General features: G+C 37.4%; 1 protein-coding gene across 7 annotated transcripts in view; it reads left to right on the plus strand.

The window, feature by feature from the left end:
• Nucleotides 1-13,745, plus strand: part of CCSER1 (coiled-coil serine rich protein 1) — a 733,964-nt gene that overhangs the window by 572,931 nt on the left and 147,288 nt on the right. The window contains exon 10 of one of the 7 annotated variants that reach the window (XM_064449959.1): nt 12,918-12,963. The exons of 5 other annotated variants lie outside the window; for them this stretch is intronic. In XM_064449959.1, the coding sequence (XP_064306029.1) occupies nt 12,918-12,963 (46 nt within the window). Of the gene's footprint in view, nt 1-2,343; nt 2,499-12,917; nt 12,964-13,745 lie in introns of those variants that run through there. One more of the 7 variants, XM_064449961.1, reaches the window with a different exon arrangement.

Consider the following 13,745-nt stretch of genomic DNA (forward strand, 5'->3'; position numbering starts at 1 on the left):
AAATAAGGATTTGATTTCTAAATGTGACATTAGTTATTATTCACACCTTGGCAGCTTTTAAAATAGCTTTTGCAATTATTTTTTGTTTCTTGGCTTGTAAAAGTTAAACTCTTGTGCATACTCTGACAAGTACCCAGAGGTACAAGTTCTTTGATGGGAAGACAAATACCCCCTTGGTACTGTTATGAAAAACTTTTTAGTTCTAATGCATAGAGCAGATTCAAAGTTAAAGGAGGTTTTTGGGGTTTTTTTGTGTTTGGTTTTTTTTTTTCCTTTGGTTTCCATTCAAATGTTAATTTAAATGTTTGTTAAACTGGGAGACAGAAAAAATGTGCCCTCAACCCCTGGACAAGCTGCTGCATGTATACTTCATACTCTTGCTAATACCTCCTTCTTACTATAGTAGACAATCTTAAGGGAGAGGGGTAACATTTTGAAAATCATGTGTGTCATTATCTTTACAACTATCACTTTAGGACAGTTTTGTCTGTCATCAGTAGTTCTTAATAGCTGGTTTCCTTTCTTTGAATGGAACATAGCCTCAAGGCTATGTAAAAAAGGAAAATAAAACCGACCCCAGAATAACAAGGAAAAGTCAAGGTGACTGTCAGTAGTGATACAGAAAACAAACAGATGTTACTATCATTTTTTGTGGTACTTCAGAAAAGTTTGGTATGGTATCAAATCCCATGTGTATGTATGTGTCTAACACTTCCCTCACCAAAAGACCTCTTGTAATATCTTCCCTTGTCCTACAGGTTTCAATTCTACTGTGTTTAATAACCTCCTTTCCAATAGTTACTCTCTTTTCATATCTAACCTCATCTGTGTTGTGGTAGAGCTATAGGCGTGATCTGGGAAGTTATGAAATTTCAATTAGAAGACTAGACACAGCTTGAATGTATCTCCAGTTGCACAAAGCTGCTTTAGATGTTGCTGTGAATCAGCTCTAATCAAATGAGAATTTCAAAGATACCCAAACCTAAACCCAAAATGTCTTCAACAGTTTGGAGTTCAAAGTAGAAATGTCTTGTTACTTGCGTTATTTTTAGTCGTGTTTGGAGCTGTTTATTAGAAGCAATTTCCACACAGCTACTAGCATCATCCATATGCTGTAGCCAAGATCATCTTGACTTCGGCATTGTTGTTGATCCTAATGAGAGAAGCAAACAGTTAGTCCATCAAACTTCTACCCAGGTTTCTCCATTTCTTCTGTTTCCTCATTTTGTCCCCTCCCCCCCCGCTGCTGTTTTTTTCTTGTTTTATGCCTCATTGATGAAGCAACTTAGTAAAATATATAGGGTTTTTTTTTTTCTTGATAGCCTACTGTTCATTTGGTAAAAGGTGGAATTTATTATGGTATATGCACTACTAGTAAATCTGATTACAGCAATGAATTTTAATGCATCAAGTGGTAAAAAGACTTTTCTGGTTTGGGACTGCATAAAAATATTAGTTCAGTTGCAGAGTGTGAGAAGGAAGAAATGTTTAGAGCCAAATTAGGTTTTGTTATACCACTGCCCTTTGTGCAAGGCATGCAGCATTTTATTCTTAGGGAAATGTGCATTAACAAGATGTCAGGGCATCTGATAAGGAACAAAGGCAAGGGACTGAGCTGCATTCAGAATGCTTTATGTAGTTACAAGGCATTCACCTGTTTTGAAAGCACTTCGGTGTAAGAGGTTGGAAAGATTATGTTCGACTAATTATTTCTAAATGAAAGATGAGGAAGGGACAGGACCAAATGGTATAGAGAGAGTGTTTCTAGAAGGTGTGCCAATCCTCACCACTGAAGAAAGTATAAAATCAAGTAGCAACAGAAATATTCAGGTAGCAATAGCACCACAGAGATAAGTAACAGGGTAATTCCCTGCAGCCCTCTAAGGTTGTGTTGGTTTTTTTCAGTAAACTCCTTAAACAGCTAACATGTTCTTGAAAGACTACGCTAAAAGGCTTCCTTAAAAAGATAATGGGTATCCTCTATTACATGCCAACAAAGGTGAAATACTATATTGCTCAGATGGGCACAGGTCAAACCTCTCATATATATGCATACATACATATAAATACACACACATACATATATATACACATATATAGAACTACGTGAAAACAAAGACAGGAAACAGTTAGCAAAGCTAGATCTAATAGCAAACTTCCACAAGTGACCATTGGTTCAGTAAAGAATCATATTTTATTGTATCAGTTCAGAAGCTTAGAGTCTGAAAGAAGTGGATCAAACCATAATTGAACACATCAGGCTATGGTTTAGAAGTGAGAATCATGAAAAATTGTGTGGTTTTAATTTGCCTGTTGGTTTCTTTTTTCATTATTATTTGTAAGGTTCAACTTCCAATAAGTTCTTATCTACCTATTTGGAAAACAAAAAAGAAATATTTTCTTTTGAAGGGAAAAGAATAAGAAAACAGATAACTATCTTCAGGAGCTGAGAAATTAAGACATTTACTACCAGAAGGCTTGAAATTAAATTCCGAGAGCTTGTTGCACTACCTATAAAATAAAAATCAAAATGAGGTGTATCCGGAATCATGTCCCTTTTCTTGTATGGTATGTGTTTTATTTATATTTTAATTTGGTATCGAAGCAAAAGCTAAATCAACAGTCTGAAAAAAAGAATTCTGTTTGAAGGTGATACAAATTAATATAGATCTAAGCAGCAAAACCATTCTCAAATAACAGTTTTCTTCAGTGCTGGGGTGTAAGAGGAGAGCTTGTCTCCAATCCATTTTTGAGTTTTCTATTAAGCAAGGACCATAATGTTTTCTCCGTCCCTGCCTCCCCCATCCCCACCCCTCTGCAGTAGTGTTTTATTGTAATGTGAGCATTTACCGGTTGGGTGCAGGAGTACTAATATGGTTTCATGAGGGATATCAAGCATTGATCCGATGGTAATTGCTTTCATACTGACTGAGATTTTTCTTGATGAAAACTACATCTTCTAATAACCATTCCTTTTTTTTTCTTGCCAGTCTGTCACCTTTTTTTTTATAACCATGTGATTTCTTTTGTTATAGATATGTATTTTTCAGCTATAATCCCAATATTTCTGACTGAATCCATTAAATCAGTTTAATTAAGCAGAAAGTCACTTAAAAATTCTACTAGTATTATTTGTGGTATCCCGTTATTCATGTTATCTACTTATGTAACTTGTGGGAGACAAAATTAAAACAAACTCAGTTAAACAAGAACTTTAAAAACATCTTCTCTTACAGCTTGGGGACTGAGAATGCCTGACTTTGTGTGGACAACTAATATATAAAGAGAGAATTCCACACTGTATTTGAGCTTATACAAGAAGAAAGTACTTTGGCACGTGAAAGATTTCCAATGACTTTTGGTCAGACCTATAATGTAATCACATCAGGACCTGCCGTGGTAATCGCATTCATGGTGATTTTTACAAACTTCATATTTATCCCCTAAAAATAAGAAAATGAGTTTGTTGTCCTGGAATATTTCAGAGACCATTACAGGAAATAGTATGTAGAACTGTGGAGGTATTTATTCAACGTGGCAAAGCAAATGTTGCAGGTCTGCGCTTTCTAAGCATGTGAATAGATTTGCAGTTTGCAATGGGAAGAAAAGTCCAAATTTCACACATTCATTGTTCATTGGCATATGATTCTTTTTAGTATTAATACTGTTTTTAAAGAAAGCACAGGAGGGCTTTTTTAGAAGTAAATGAGCTCTAGTGGAAATATGAGCTGAAAAGGTGGCAGTAAATGCGTGCTCCAGCATTAGGTTCTGACTCTAAACTAAAATTGGAATGTGAATCCCTAGGCATTCAGTTTAACTTTATACAAACATTTGCTGCAGTGTTATATTCTGATCTAGATATTATCGTCCAAGGGTCTCTGCCCTTCTCTGTTCTGAATTTTTAATTTAGGGATGATTGTTAGAAGTCATTGATGACACCTGGCTTTGAGCAGGAGGGGGAACTAGGTGACCAGCTGAGGTCTCTTCCAAACACAGTGGTCCTGATTCTGTGATAATCGGTCAATAGGATGTGCATACATCTGCACTGTATGTATTTTTTGAAGTGTTCCTTGTATGTTCCCAATGCACTTTGCATATGTGTATATATATATGAAGACCTACCTGTGTAGACAGAGGCAATAGCAGCTAAAAATGGGAAGCAAAAAGAATTAACTTCACAAACAAACATTTGCCTTTTTGTTTCCCTTTTGAATCGAATGAAAAAAATTTCCTATGGTTGAAGCAGAGAGTAACTTAGGAATAAAGAAGTCCAGTCTTCAAAAAGCCCCTGTGTAACCATGTCTCAGAACCACTATGCATATTCCTGAACAATATGAGGTTCACCCATAAGGGTTGCTTCCAGCCCATCACACCCAGTTCACATCAGAAATGACATTCACCTGACTTGGAAAGGTAATGCACTCTGAGAGGCAGCAAGGTACCCGTTGCTCTTTACGCCATCTACAGTCCTGTACTAAATGTAATATCAGCAAAAAGTATTTTTCTAAAATTAAACTAACTTAAATGGTGCTTATTTGTCTGGGACATGCTGTCTAATGAATGTGAAAATTTATTGCTTAGAAGTCTTCAATTGTCCTTAAGACATATGCCAAATTGACTTGCTATACAATGCAATGAATTCCTGTTTTTGTTTGTTGTTTTAAATGGGACCTTTTATGTGTGCCTAACAGTCGCTGAACATCACTTTGCAGAACTGGATCTCATAGTTATGAACAAGTTACAAGGAGACCAAAAGTGGCCAATTGTAGAAAATTTAGTGCAAGTAAGAGGACCTAAATACATGGTCTCAGCCCAGATCAGACTGTCAGCAGAAGGGTGGCTTTTGGCAGGAACAGGGGGCTGATAGGAACAAGAAAAGTGGTAGAAGTTGACTAAGTACTGAGGCTGCCCAGCAGTTTCAGTCTGAATTTCCAACGCACAACCCTAAAATAGAAACACACTTACTGAACACTTAATATGTTCTAAATGAAAGATGTCATAGGCAAGAGCGCCTAAGAGGCCTGTAAGACCAAGTTAATGAAAGACTTGAATGAGCAAAGCAGGGTGGCTTTAAAACAACTTGTACAAGCTTGAAGGCAGGGATAGCTAAATTCAAGTTCTCTTAATTCAAGTCCCCTGAGAGGATAAGGTATCAGACAGGTCATAAAGTGATTAAGAAATTAATGTAACATGACATCTCTAGTGTGAATGAGATGTCTGCCAGTGAGTTAATATTTTCCTATTTCCTGGGTTTTTTTAATTATGTTTAAAAATAATTTTTTTTTTTAAATGGAAGAACAGTATTTCAGCAGATTGTGAGGGATTCAGGAATTCACAATTTATACGAAATTTCTACCTAAGCAATTTGAGCAGATTGCTGTTGCTAGTAAGAGAGTTACAAGGAAGCATCCAATCAACAAATGCAAGCTAGCTATACAGAAACTTTAGCTGGATTATCCATTTGAAACAATTATCCTATTGCAGTCACATAATGGACTGTAGGTAGCCAGACTGTTACTGCCTTGTCTGATTGTATCTAGATCTAACGTAGTGTGTATAGTTTGGCCTTATGTGATTGCAATCCAAACTGTGGTGTGAAAGTGTGTTTTAGGATCTTTCACTTATATGTGAAAGCAGATTGCTGAAAAGTGCATGTAAATCTTGATTCAGGGTTGAAAATGAGCCAAGAGACTGCTAGTAAAATATTTACTGATAACCTTAAGATGGAAATATGTCTTCCTTATTGAGCTATAACTTCAGTTTGGAAGATATTTGGAGGAGGAACATATTTATATTAATATATCTATAGACTATGGAACCGCATTTGCTCTTGAGGCTATTTTCTTTCAGTAATTTTGTTCATGCCTGGCATAGCTTTCAAAAAAAATGAAAATAAATACGGGTGGTTGCTGTGCTATCATCTCCAATTGCACATAGCTTTAAATATTTTGGAGTTGAATGAAGGCCTTGTGGTATTTCAGGCCACCATAGGAACAAAGTATTTTTCTTGTGTCTTTGTTTAAGGTAAAACACATTGCAATCCAAAATCTAATAAAGGAAAAAGACAGAAATGATAAGCAATTTTTCATCAGAGGGATCGTAAAGGCTGAGTGTTGGCTGTTATTAAAGTTGGATAATGCTATAAAAGAGATTAAGTTGTAAACAATTGCTTGTGAAAAGTAGTGAGGGTTTTTTGTTTGCTTGGGTTTTTTTAGCATATTCTAATCCCATCTATCTAAATAGAAAAAAAGAATTCCTGTTCTGCTTGAGTTTTGCCTTAAAGCCTTGGTCTTTGTCCTTAATGCCACTACTTTGACTAAAATTTTTCATTTATATTTATGCAGACTATTATTCTTCCAAAGTATCAAACACTGCATCTCTCTGTACTCGAATGATCATTTCTTCAACTTGTCAAAATGAGCCTGAAGGATGGATCAATTCTACATAAGAAGACATGGTCTCAGTGCTTAAAATTTTAAATGAGAAATGGAGTGAACGCTAAAAGGCAGTATCTGAATTTCAGGTAGAAAACACGGCAGGGCTATCCTAACAAACAGTCCCACTGAATCAGCTCACACAAAAATAGGTGGTGTGACAAAGAGCAGGGGTTTTTTATCAAAATGAGTGAATTTCCATGGCCTGAAATGAAGAAACCTGCTGCAGGCATCTCAGGCACTTATGGAAGGAAGAATAAGTGGTGGGACGTTAGTATCAAGGTGAAGAGTTGAGTAGGGACTCACATGGTAAAATCAGCTGTTACAAGCTGCTTTCAAAATGCCTACCATGAGTAGCCTCTTTAAAAAATAATAATCTGGGGCTGGTGGGGTGGGGTTGGTTTTGGAGTTTTGGGTTGGTTTTCGGTTTGGGGGTTTTTTTTTAATTTGTTGTTGGTTTTTTTTGTTTTTTTTTTTTTAATCAGTGCCCTTTTAACCATGTAATAGGTAGGTAGGTTTTGTGCTCTAAGAGAAAAGAGTATGAATTGGAAAAACATTCAGTTGATGGGTAGTGAGCTCTTATTGTTTTTTTCCTGGCATTGATTGGTCTGTTGTCCAACACATCTCTGGAGATTCCTTATAGCAAGTGACACAAAAAGAACAGCAGTATTTGTGTAGTTATGCTGCAGAGGGGGTATTCAGTTCAGCTGGATTGATTTGATCATTTCATATATTGCAGTATTCAGACTTCCAAGTTGCTCAGGCTGAACCCAGAGGACTTCAGTCACTATATATGGTTAATAACAGGTGAACTCATAACTTTAGAGTGCAGAGAGATGTAGGAAATGTATGCAATTGCTAAAGTAATTTTACTGAAGGGCTTCATTCAAACAGCAAACTAATACGTACTTGGATGTTTTACTTCACTGAACAGGTTGCATTATGAACCCTTTTCATTCAGACTTCCTTGCCACTGTTGTCCCAAAATAGTTACAGTCACAAATATTTAGGCTGGCTGGCGTTTGTGGTCATTACTTTAAAAAATTGACAATAACTGATTTTGTTGAATGTGAGGATGTGAGAAATAAAATAGCTATGGGAACTAAATGCCAGGTTCCCTTGCTGAGTTCATTAGAGCTTCCAGTGAATACTTAACTGTGACTCCTGGCAGAAACTGTCACACTCTCACCTTGACAGATTAAAATTTTATAGTGTTTTCAAAAAGAACTGAGTTTTGTAACATTCTGATTGCATTTCTGAAAGCTAAGTGAGAAGAAATTATAAATGACTAGCTGAAGGAATGTAAATAGAACAACAGTGTATCTATTTGTCTGGTGCATAAAATCCACATTAACTTTAGGGATGTCTTGGGTAATCAAACATTCCTGCATTAACAATGAGGGGATGCTGAGGCTATGTTATACAGTGGCAGAAAAGATAAAATGAAAGCCTTTCTTATTTTTTCCTCATGAGGAACAGGGAATTGCATGGCAGAGGAACACACAGAAAAATAAGTCTTTATGCTGCTTTCAAAGGGAATAGACCTTCCAGGGAATCTATCCTAAGCATGAGTTAACTAGCTGATTAGTGCTTAGTTCAGCATCTGATGCTATGGTAATATTAAAGAAATTAATATGGTTACATGGAGCTCTTAAGCTTTTTGCTTTCCCTTTAAATTCCAAAAAGTGTGCGAATGGGCCTTGCATTTACAGATGGAAGATGCTGACAGGTTGTCGTGATTCAGCCCCAGTAGGCCAACTAAACACCATGCAGCCATTCGCTCACTCCCCCCACCCCTGTGGGATGGGGGAGAGAATTGGAAGACCAAAAGTAAAAAAAAACCTTGGGGGTTGAGATAAGAACAGTTTAACAATTGCAATAAGATAATAATTATAATAATATTGATTATGAAAGTAACAATTATGATAATATCATAAAAAGGAAAAGGGAAAAAGGAAAAAACCGGAACCGCAAACAATACAACTGCTCACCAACCGCCGACTGATACTGTCGGTCCCCAAGCCGCGATTGCTGCCTCCCTCCCCTGGCCAGCTCCTCCCAGTTAACATACTGGGCATGACGTTACATGATATGGAATATCCCTTTGGTCAGTTTGAATCCGCTCTCTCAGCTGTGCCCCCCCCTCTCCCGGCTTCTTGTGCACCCAGCAGGGCATGGGGAGCTAGAAATGTCCTTGCCTAATACAAGCACTACCCAGCAACAGCCAAAACATCAGTGTGTTATCAACATTGTTTTCATACTCAGTCCAAAGCACAGCACTGTGCCAGCTGCAGTGAAGAAAATGAACTCTATCTCAGCTAAAACCATGACACAGGTTTAGCAGTTCCATTCTCGAGGATGAGCTCTGGCCCTTCCAGGAGAAGGAGGCCAGCAAGTGCTTTGGACTGAAATCTCAATACTTGGGTTTTTTGTGCCACAGGATGGGGCAAGAATCAAGACCCGAGCAGGTGCTTTTTCTTGTCCTACTGTGCTGCAGTCCTAAAAACTGTATTCCCTCATCGGTCCACTGAATAGGCCAGGTGTTGTATAAATGGGGATTCCTGACAGCTTCATTTTTAGAGGCTTCCAGCTCTTGATGGATTCTTTCTTGGCTGCTGAATTCTGACTTTTCAGGTACTGGTGACTGTTTACTCCTCACCTGTATATTCAAAGGTGAAATGCAGGGGCTGTCTGTTTTTAGACCTTCCCTCCAGAAAGGTCTCTGATCACAAACTGCAACTTTTTTTTCAGTTCCCTTACACTGGCACATTAATCGGCTGATGAGGAAATGTAAGTTACTACGCTCATTAGACTATTTTGGTATTTGTTGGAAGCATAATGTATGTAGTAATATTAAGAATATAATTTTTAAAATTTATTCTGTGTTAAATGAATTAGCAGAGAGAGATTTACTTACGTACGTTAGGTCAAAAAGATCTTTAGAACTAATTGAAGTAGAAAAGCAGAAGGTAAAAATACACTCATCAGGAAAACTTTTTTCCTGCTTCTCGGTGACAACATGGACTCACTGGGAGTTTAGCATTAAAACATTAAGTGACATTGAGCTGATATAGGCAGAGTGATCGACCAAAATGTTTCCACAGTGATCCCAAGATGTTGAACCTGCACCTCAGTTCTGTACATTTACATGATAAGTGTTTAGAGGATGCCATGATTATCATGTTTTATGTACCCTCTAAAAGAACTGTCAGAGCTTCTTAAATGAAAATGAGTTACGTACATCTAAAATGTATGGAAATGCTTAACATACATCAGTGTCCTACGGTGAGCCTAATGCATGTGACAGTATGTAAAGATGAATCCAAATTCAAACTTTACTCTGCACAAAGAGCAATATTTTGAGAGATACTGTTCTGTAAGTGATCTCATAATTAAAATTATACAGCAAAAAGGCAGGGAAGGGTTAGCCACTTTGAAGCTTCAGACGAGTGTGCTAACTTATGTAAATCATTAAGTTAGTAACTTCAAGGTAACTGTAATGCCTATACATTATTAATAGCATTATCTTATCCCTGTGTAAGGCTCTATATTTCTAGGAACCACAGTGCACTTGGAAAACTTAAGACAGTATTTACCACTGGAGACGTCATGGAAGCCTAGACACCTTTAGGATTAAGTGTTATACCACACAGACTGGACAGAAAAAAAGCTATATGTGATTAAAACTGTGGAACTACTAAGAGTTCCAGCAGAGCCTGGATTTTCCACAGACAATGTCTGAAACTTGGCTTAGTTTTGAAAAAATTTCCTTATTGTGCCAGATGATACTGAAGGATAACACTTATTTCTGGAATATGAGGGGAAAAAAAGGAAAGGAAGACCTGGTTAAAAGATAAAGATGTATATCCTTTTCCCTCTGGAAAACAGAAACATGAAAAAGTAATGCAGTCAAATTCATTGGCATCTTGCTTTTCAAAGGAGTATTATGTCATTAGAAATACATTACTTAATTGGTGTCAGTAGTGATAATAGTAGCTAACAATAAGTAATTAAATTCCCGATTGGTTGAATGGATTTGTGTAAGTTGAGGCTGTTTGAACATTCTTTGATTTATGAGGGGGAAAATGTAGATGCTACACATTCAAAGCATAGAAAAAAGTACTTTTGGCTGAATAAGCAAGCAGTGAGGTAACCATTGTCAGACCAATTTACTTTGTGCTTTCTGGTTTTATATATGGTTTCACAAACCATTTCAGTGTCTTTAAATGATGAATTGAAAACTTACTTTTAGGAGGTACCTTAATATAAGGTACCACTGCATACCTCGGCTTTACTAGAAAGCTGCCTTTAAGCAAAGCAGAATAACATATAGTTGGCAGAATGGGGAGACTATGGTACTGCCCCTGTGTAATGTCTGTTCTTCAATACCTCTAGCTTTGCCTTAGATGAACACATGTACTCTTAGTATTTCAAATAACTGTATTTTGTTTGCAAAAGACTTAAGGAAGCACTGGAAATAATTGGTAAAGCCTTAGTAGTTACTGAAGACCTTACTTAAGTGCCAAATGTATGATTAGGTTTGGTACCCAGACCAACTTGTCCTTTGGTTAGTTTGAGAAGTTAGCTGCAGATAAAGGTGGACTTTGGCAGTGCACAAATAACTATGGGGTTGGGGAATAGTGCACCTGCAGGGCACCGCTTGCCCTGGAAGAAAGGGCTTTGAGCACTCTGCCTGCTTGCACCGTTTTGCTGGTAAATAGGAGAGGTTACTGCCTTTTCCTGGCGGCATGGGCAACCATGGGAACAAGAGAGGCAGCTAGTGTGTTTTTGCTGCCCCAACACAAGTTAACCCCAGCTTTCTGCCTTGGCTACTTGTTGCAGTGGCTGTAACCTCTTACTTCAGTTGCAGAAAGGAGTTAGTCTCAGAGTGACAAGCCTGGGGCATAGTGAGACAAATGGCTTCTGCAGAGCTACCCAGCGCTGCGTGTCACCACAGCATAGCAAGCTGTGGTCTCAGCGGCACAGCCATGACATCTGAAGTGATGAATAAGCCTAATTATTCTGGTTTTCCTTAAATAAAGCGGTATGGGTGCAGTGGTGTAAAAATGGTTTATCTGTGGGACTTTCTAGATATTCATATATATGCTTCACTCTTCCAATGTGAAGAAAAACAGCATTTTTTTTCACACCTGAAAGAGAAAATTATCTCAAACAACAAATGCCTAGCACTACCTAAATGCCTAGTAAATCAGTTCCCAGCCTTGAATTCAAAAAGATGGTGGAATTCAAAATGACTTCAAAGGAAGTCAAGCTCCACTCAAGTCTCATAAGTTTCAGGTGTTTGTTTTTGGTTTGGTTTTGTGGTTTTTTTTTTAAGGCAATAAGTGCAATCTAAATATTACTGGAATTAGTCATCCTTGACTACCCAGTCCAAGTGATCAGTGTGCCCTTTTATATTGGGAAGGTGGATGCAGCCTTGGATACAAACTTGAAGGAAAGCTCTAATTCGTGATCTAGATTCAGAATGAAACAACATTGTTTTAACACTGATCTTCAAATTTTATACACTAGAGTTTCCCCTTACCTAGTTAGTCATCCTCTTAATCTCTTTCTGTTTGTTTTTCTGGGCTTGGTTTAGTTTTGGTTTTGGTTTGTTTGGTTGGGGTTTTTTTGGGGGGGAGGGGGGTTGCTGTTTTGTTTTCTTTTTTTGGGGGTGGGGGGTTGGGGGTGGGTGGGCCAGGCAGAAGACAGAGTGGGGGTAAGAGATCACATTGGAAGAAGCTTGCATACAGATCCCAACTGGTATGGCTTGCTTGGCATTTGATTCATATTTTCTTTACACACACAGTTGGTCTTTCAGAGATGTGTAGTGATTGCTGGCATAATACACCAAAAATGAAGTATGCTATCTACTGAAAAAGCATACCACGTATATTCATCAGGGATTTAATAAAGCTGCTTCCTGTTAGCTGTCATCAAACTGACCCAGTGAGGACTTGTTAAAGAATTTTGGAGAGAAGATGAGGAGGAGGTGGCAGGAAACAAACTGATTGTGCTCACTCTCCTTCCTACCTGTTTGAAATGTACTTTACCTTCAAACAGTGTCAGTATCAGCTAAGACATTGGTGTAATTGAGCCGTCTTACTTTTGTAAAGGAATTCATTTTAATATACACTCCGTACATTGTTCTTTCCATCAAATTTAATATCTGACAGATGTGAGCATGCCTGTCTTAAGCTGATACTTTTTTTTTCTTCTTTCTTCTCTCTCTCTTTTTTTCTCTTTTTTTGGTTCATTGTGTCTGCTGATGGGTGGATTACTCATAGAACATTCTCCATTATAATTTATGTTTATCTGAAAATAGGAACTGCAGTTTTTCAGTAACAACAAGCTCCTCTATCTAAAGAGTCTCTATTTCGTTTCACTGCCTTCATTTTCTTCATGTCTTGTCATTTTTTTCATTTGCTGCTGCTGTTAACCTGACATCCTTTGCTCCAAAAAAAAAATGTGTTTTATTTACAGGGCACAGCATTTGGAAGTGCTCCTGTACCTTCTCGCAGGCAATTATGTGAGTCTCTTAAATTCCGCTCTGTGTTGTAAAGATGACTATGTGTTCATGTGCTGTAGCATGGCATGCCAATATATAGAGTTAATGCCCGGAGGTCAATATTCAACCGCTGGTGTTGTATATTGCCTGTAACGTGTTTGTAGCTAACAGCTTCTATTGACCCCTTCTTAATTTCTTTGTTGTGCTTTGTTCAACACATCATAAATTGGAGCTGCGCTGTACATTATAGAGTTGCAAGAAGGGAAGAAAATACCATAGTGACTCAAAGTCTGGAGGGGAATAAGAATAATATACTTAGAACATGTGTTCAACATATTAATGAGTAGCATTGTTAAAATGAAAGAATCTCTCTTTCCTATTTTTCAAATTAATCTCTCCATTGTGCAAACAAAAAAAGAATCTGAATCTCAAAAAATTAAGACATGGAAAATCAAACAATATGGTGTAAGGCAGATGTAATTGAGACGAGCTGTATTTCTTATAAGACTTTCCTTCTAATCGATTTGAAGAACAAGTCCATTCCCTGAGCTGGGGAGGAAAGGGAACTTTTATAGATAGATCTAATTATTTTTTTTTCCTTAAATCCATTGGAAATATTGACAATAGATAACATTTCTTTTAAATTTAAAAAAAAATACCCTGTTGTCCATTCAAAAGTCAAGAAATCACAAACATAATATGCTATACCTTTTTTAAAAAAGAACGACTTCCATTCTAATTCAATAAGATCCCTCTGCTGCTTTAACAGTGTGCGCGTGTGAGTGTGTATATTGAATACATAG

The sequence above is a fragment of the Phalacrocorax carbo genome, chromosome 4 (genome assembly GCF_963921805.1).
Source record: "Phalacrocorax carbo chromosome 4, bPhaCar2.1, whole genome shotgun sequence".
Classification (NCBI taxonomy): Eukaryota; Metazoa; Chordata; class Aves; order Suliformes; family Phalacrocoracidae; genus Phalacrocorax; species Phalacrocorax carbo.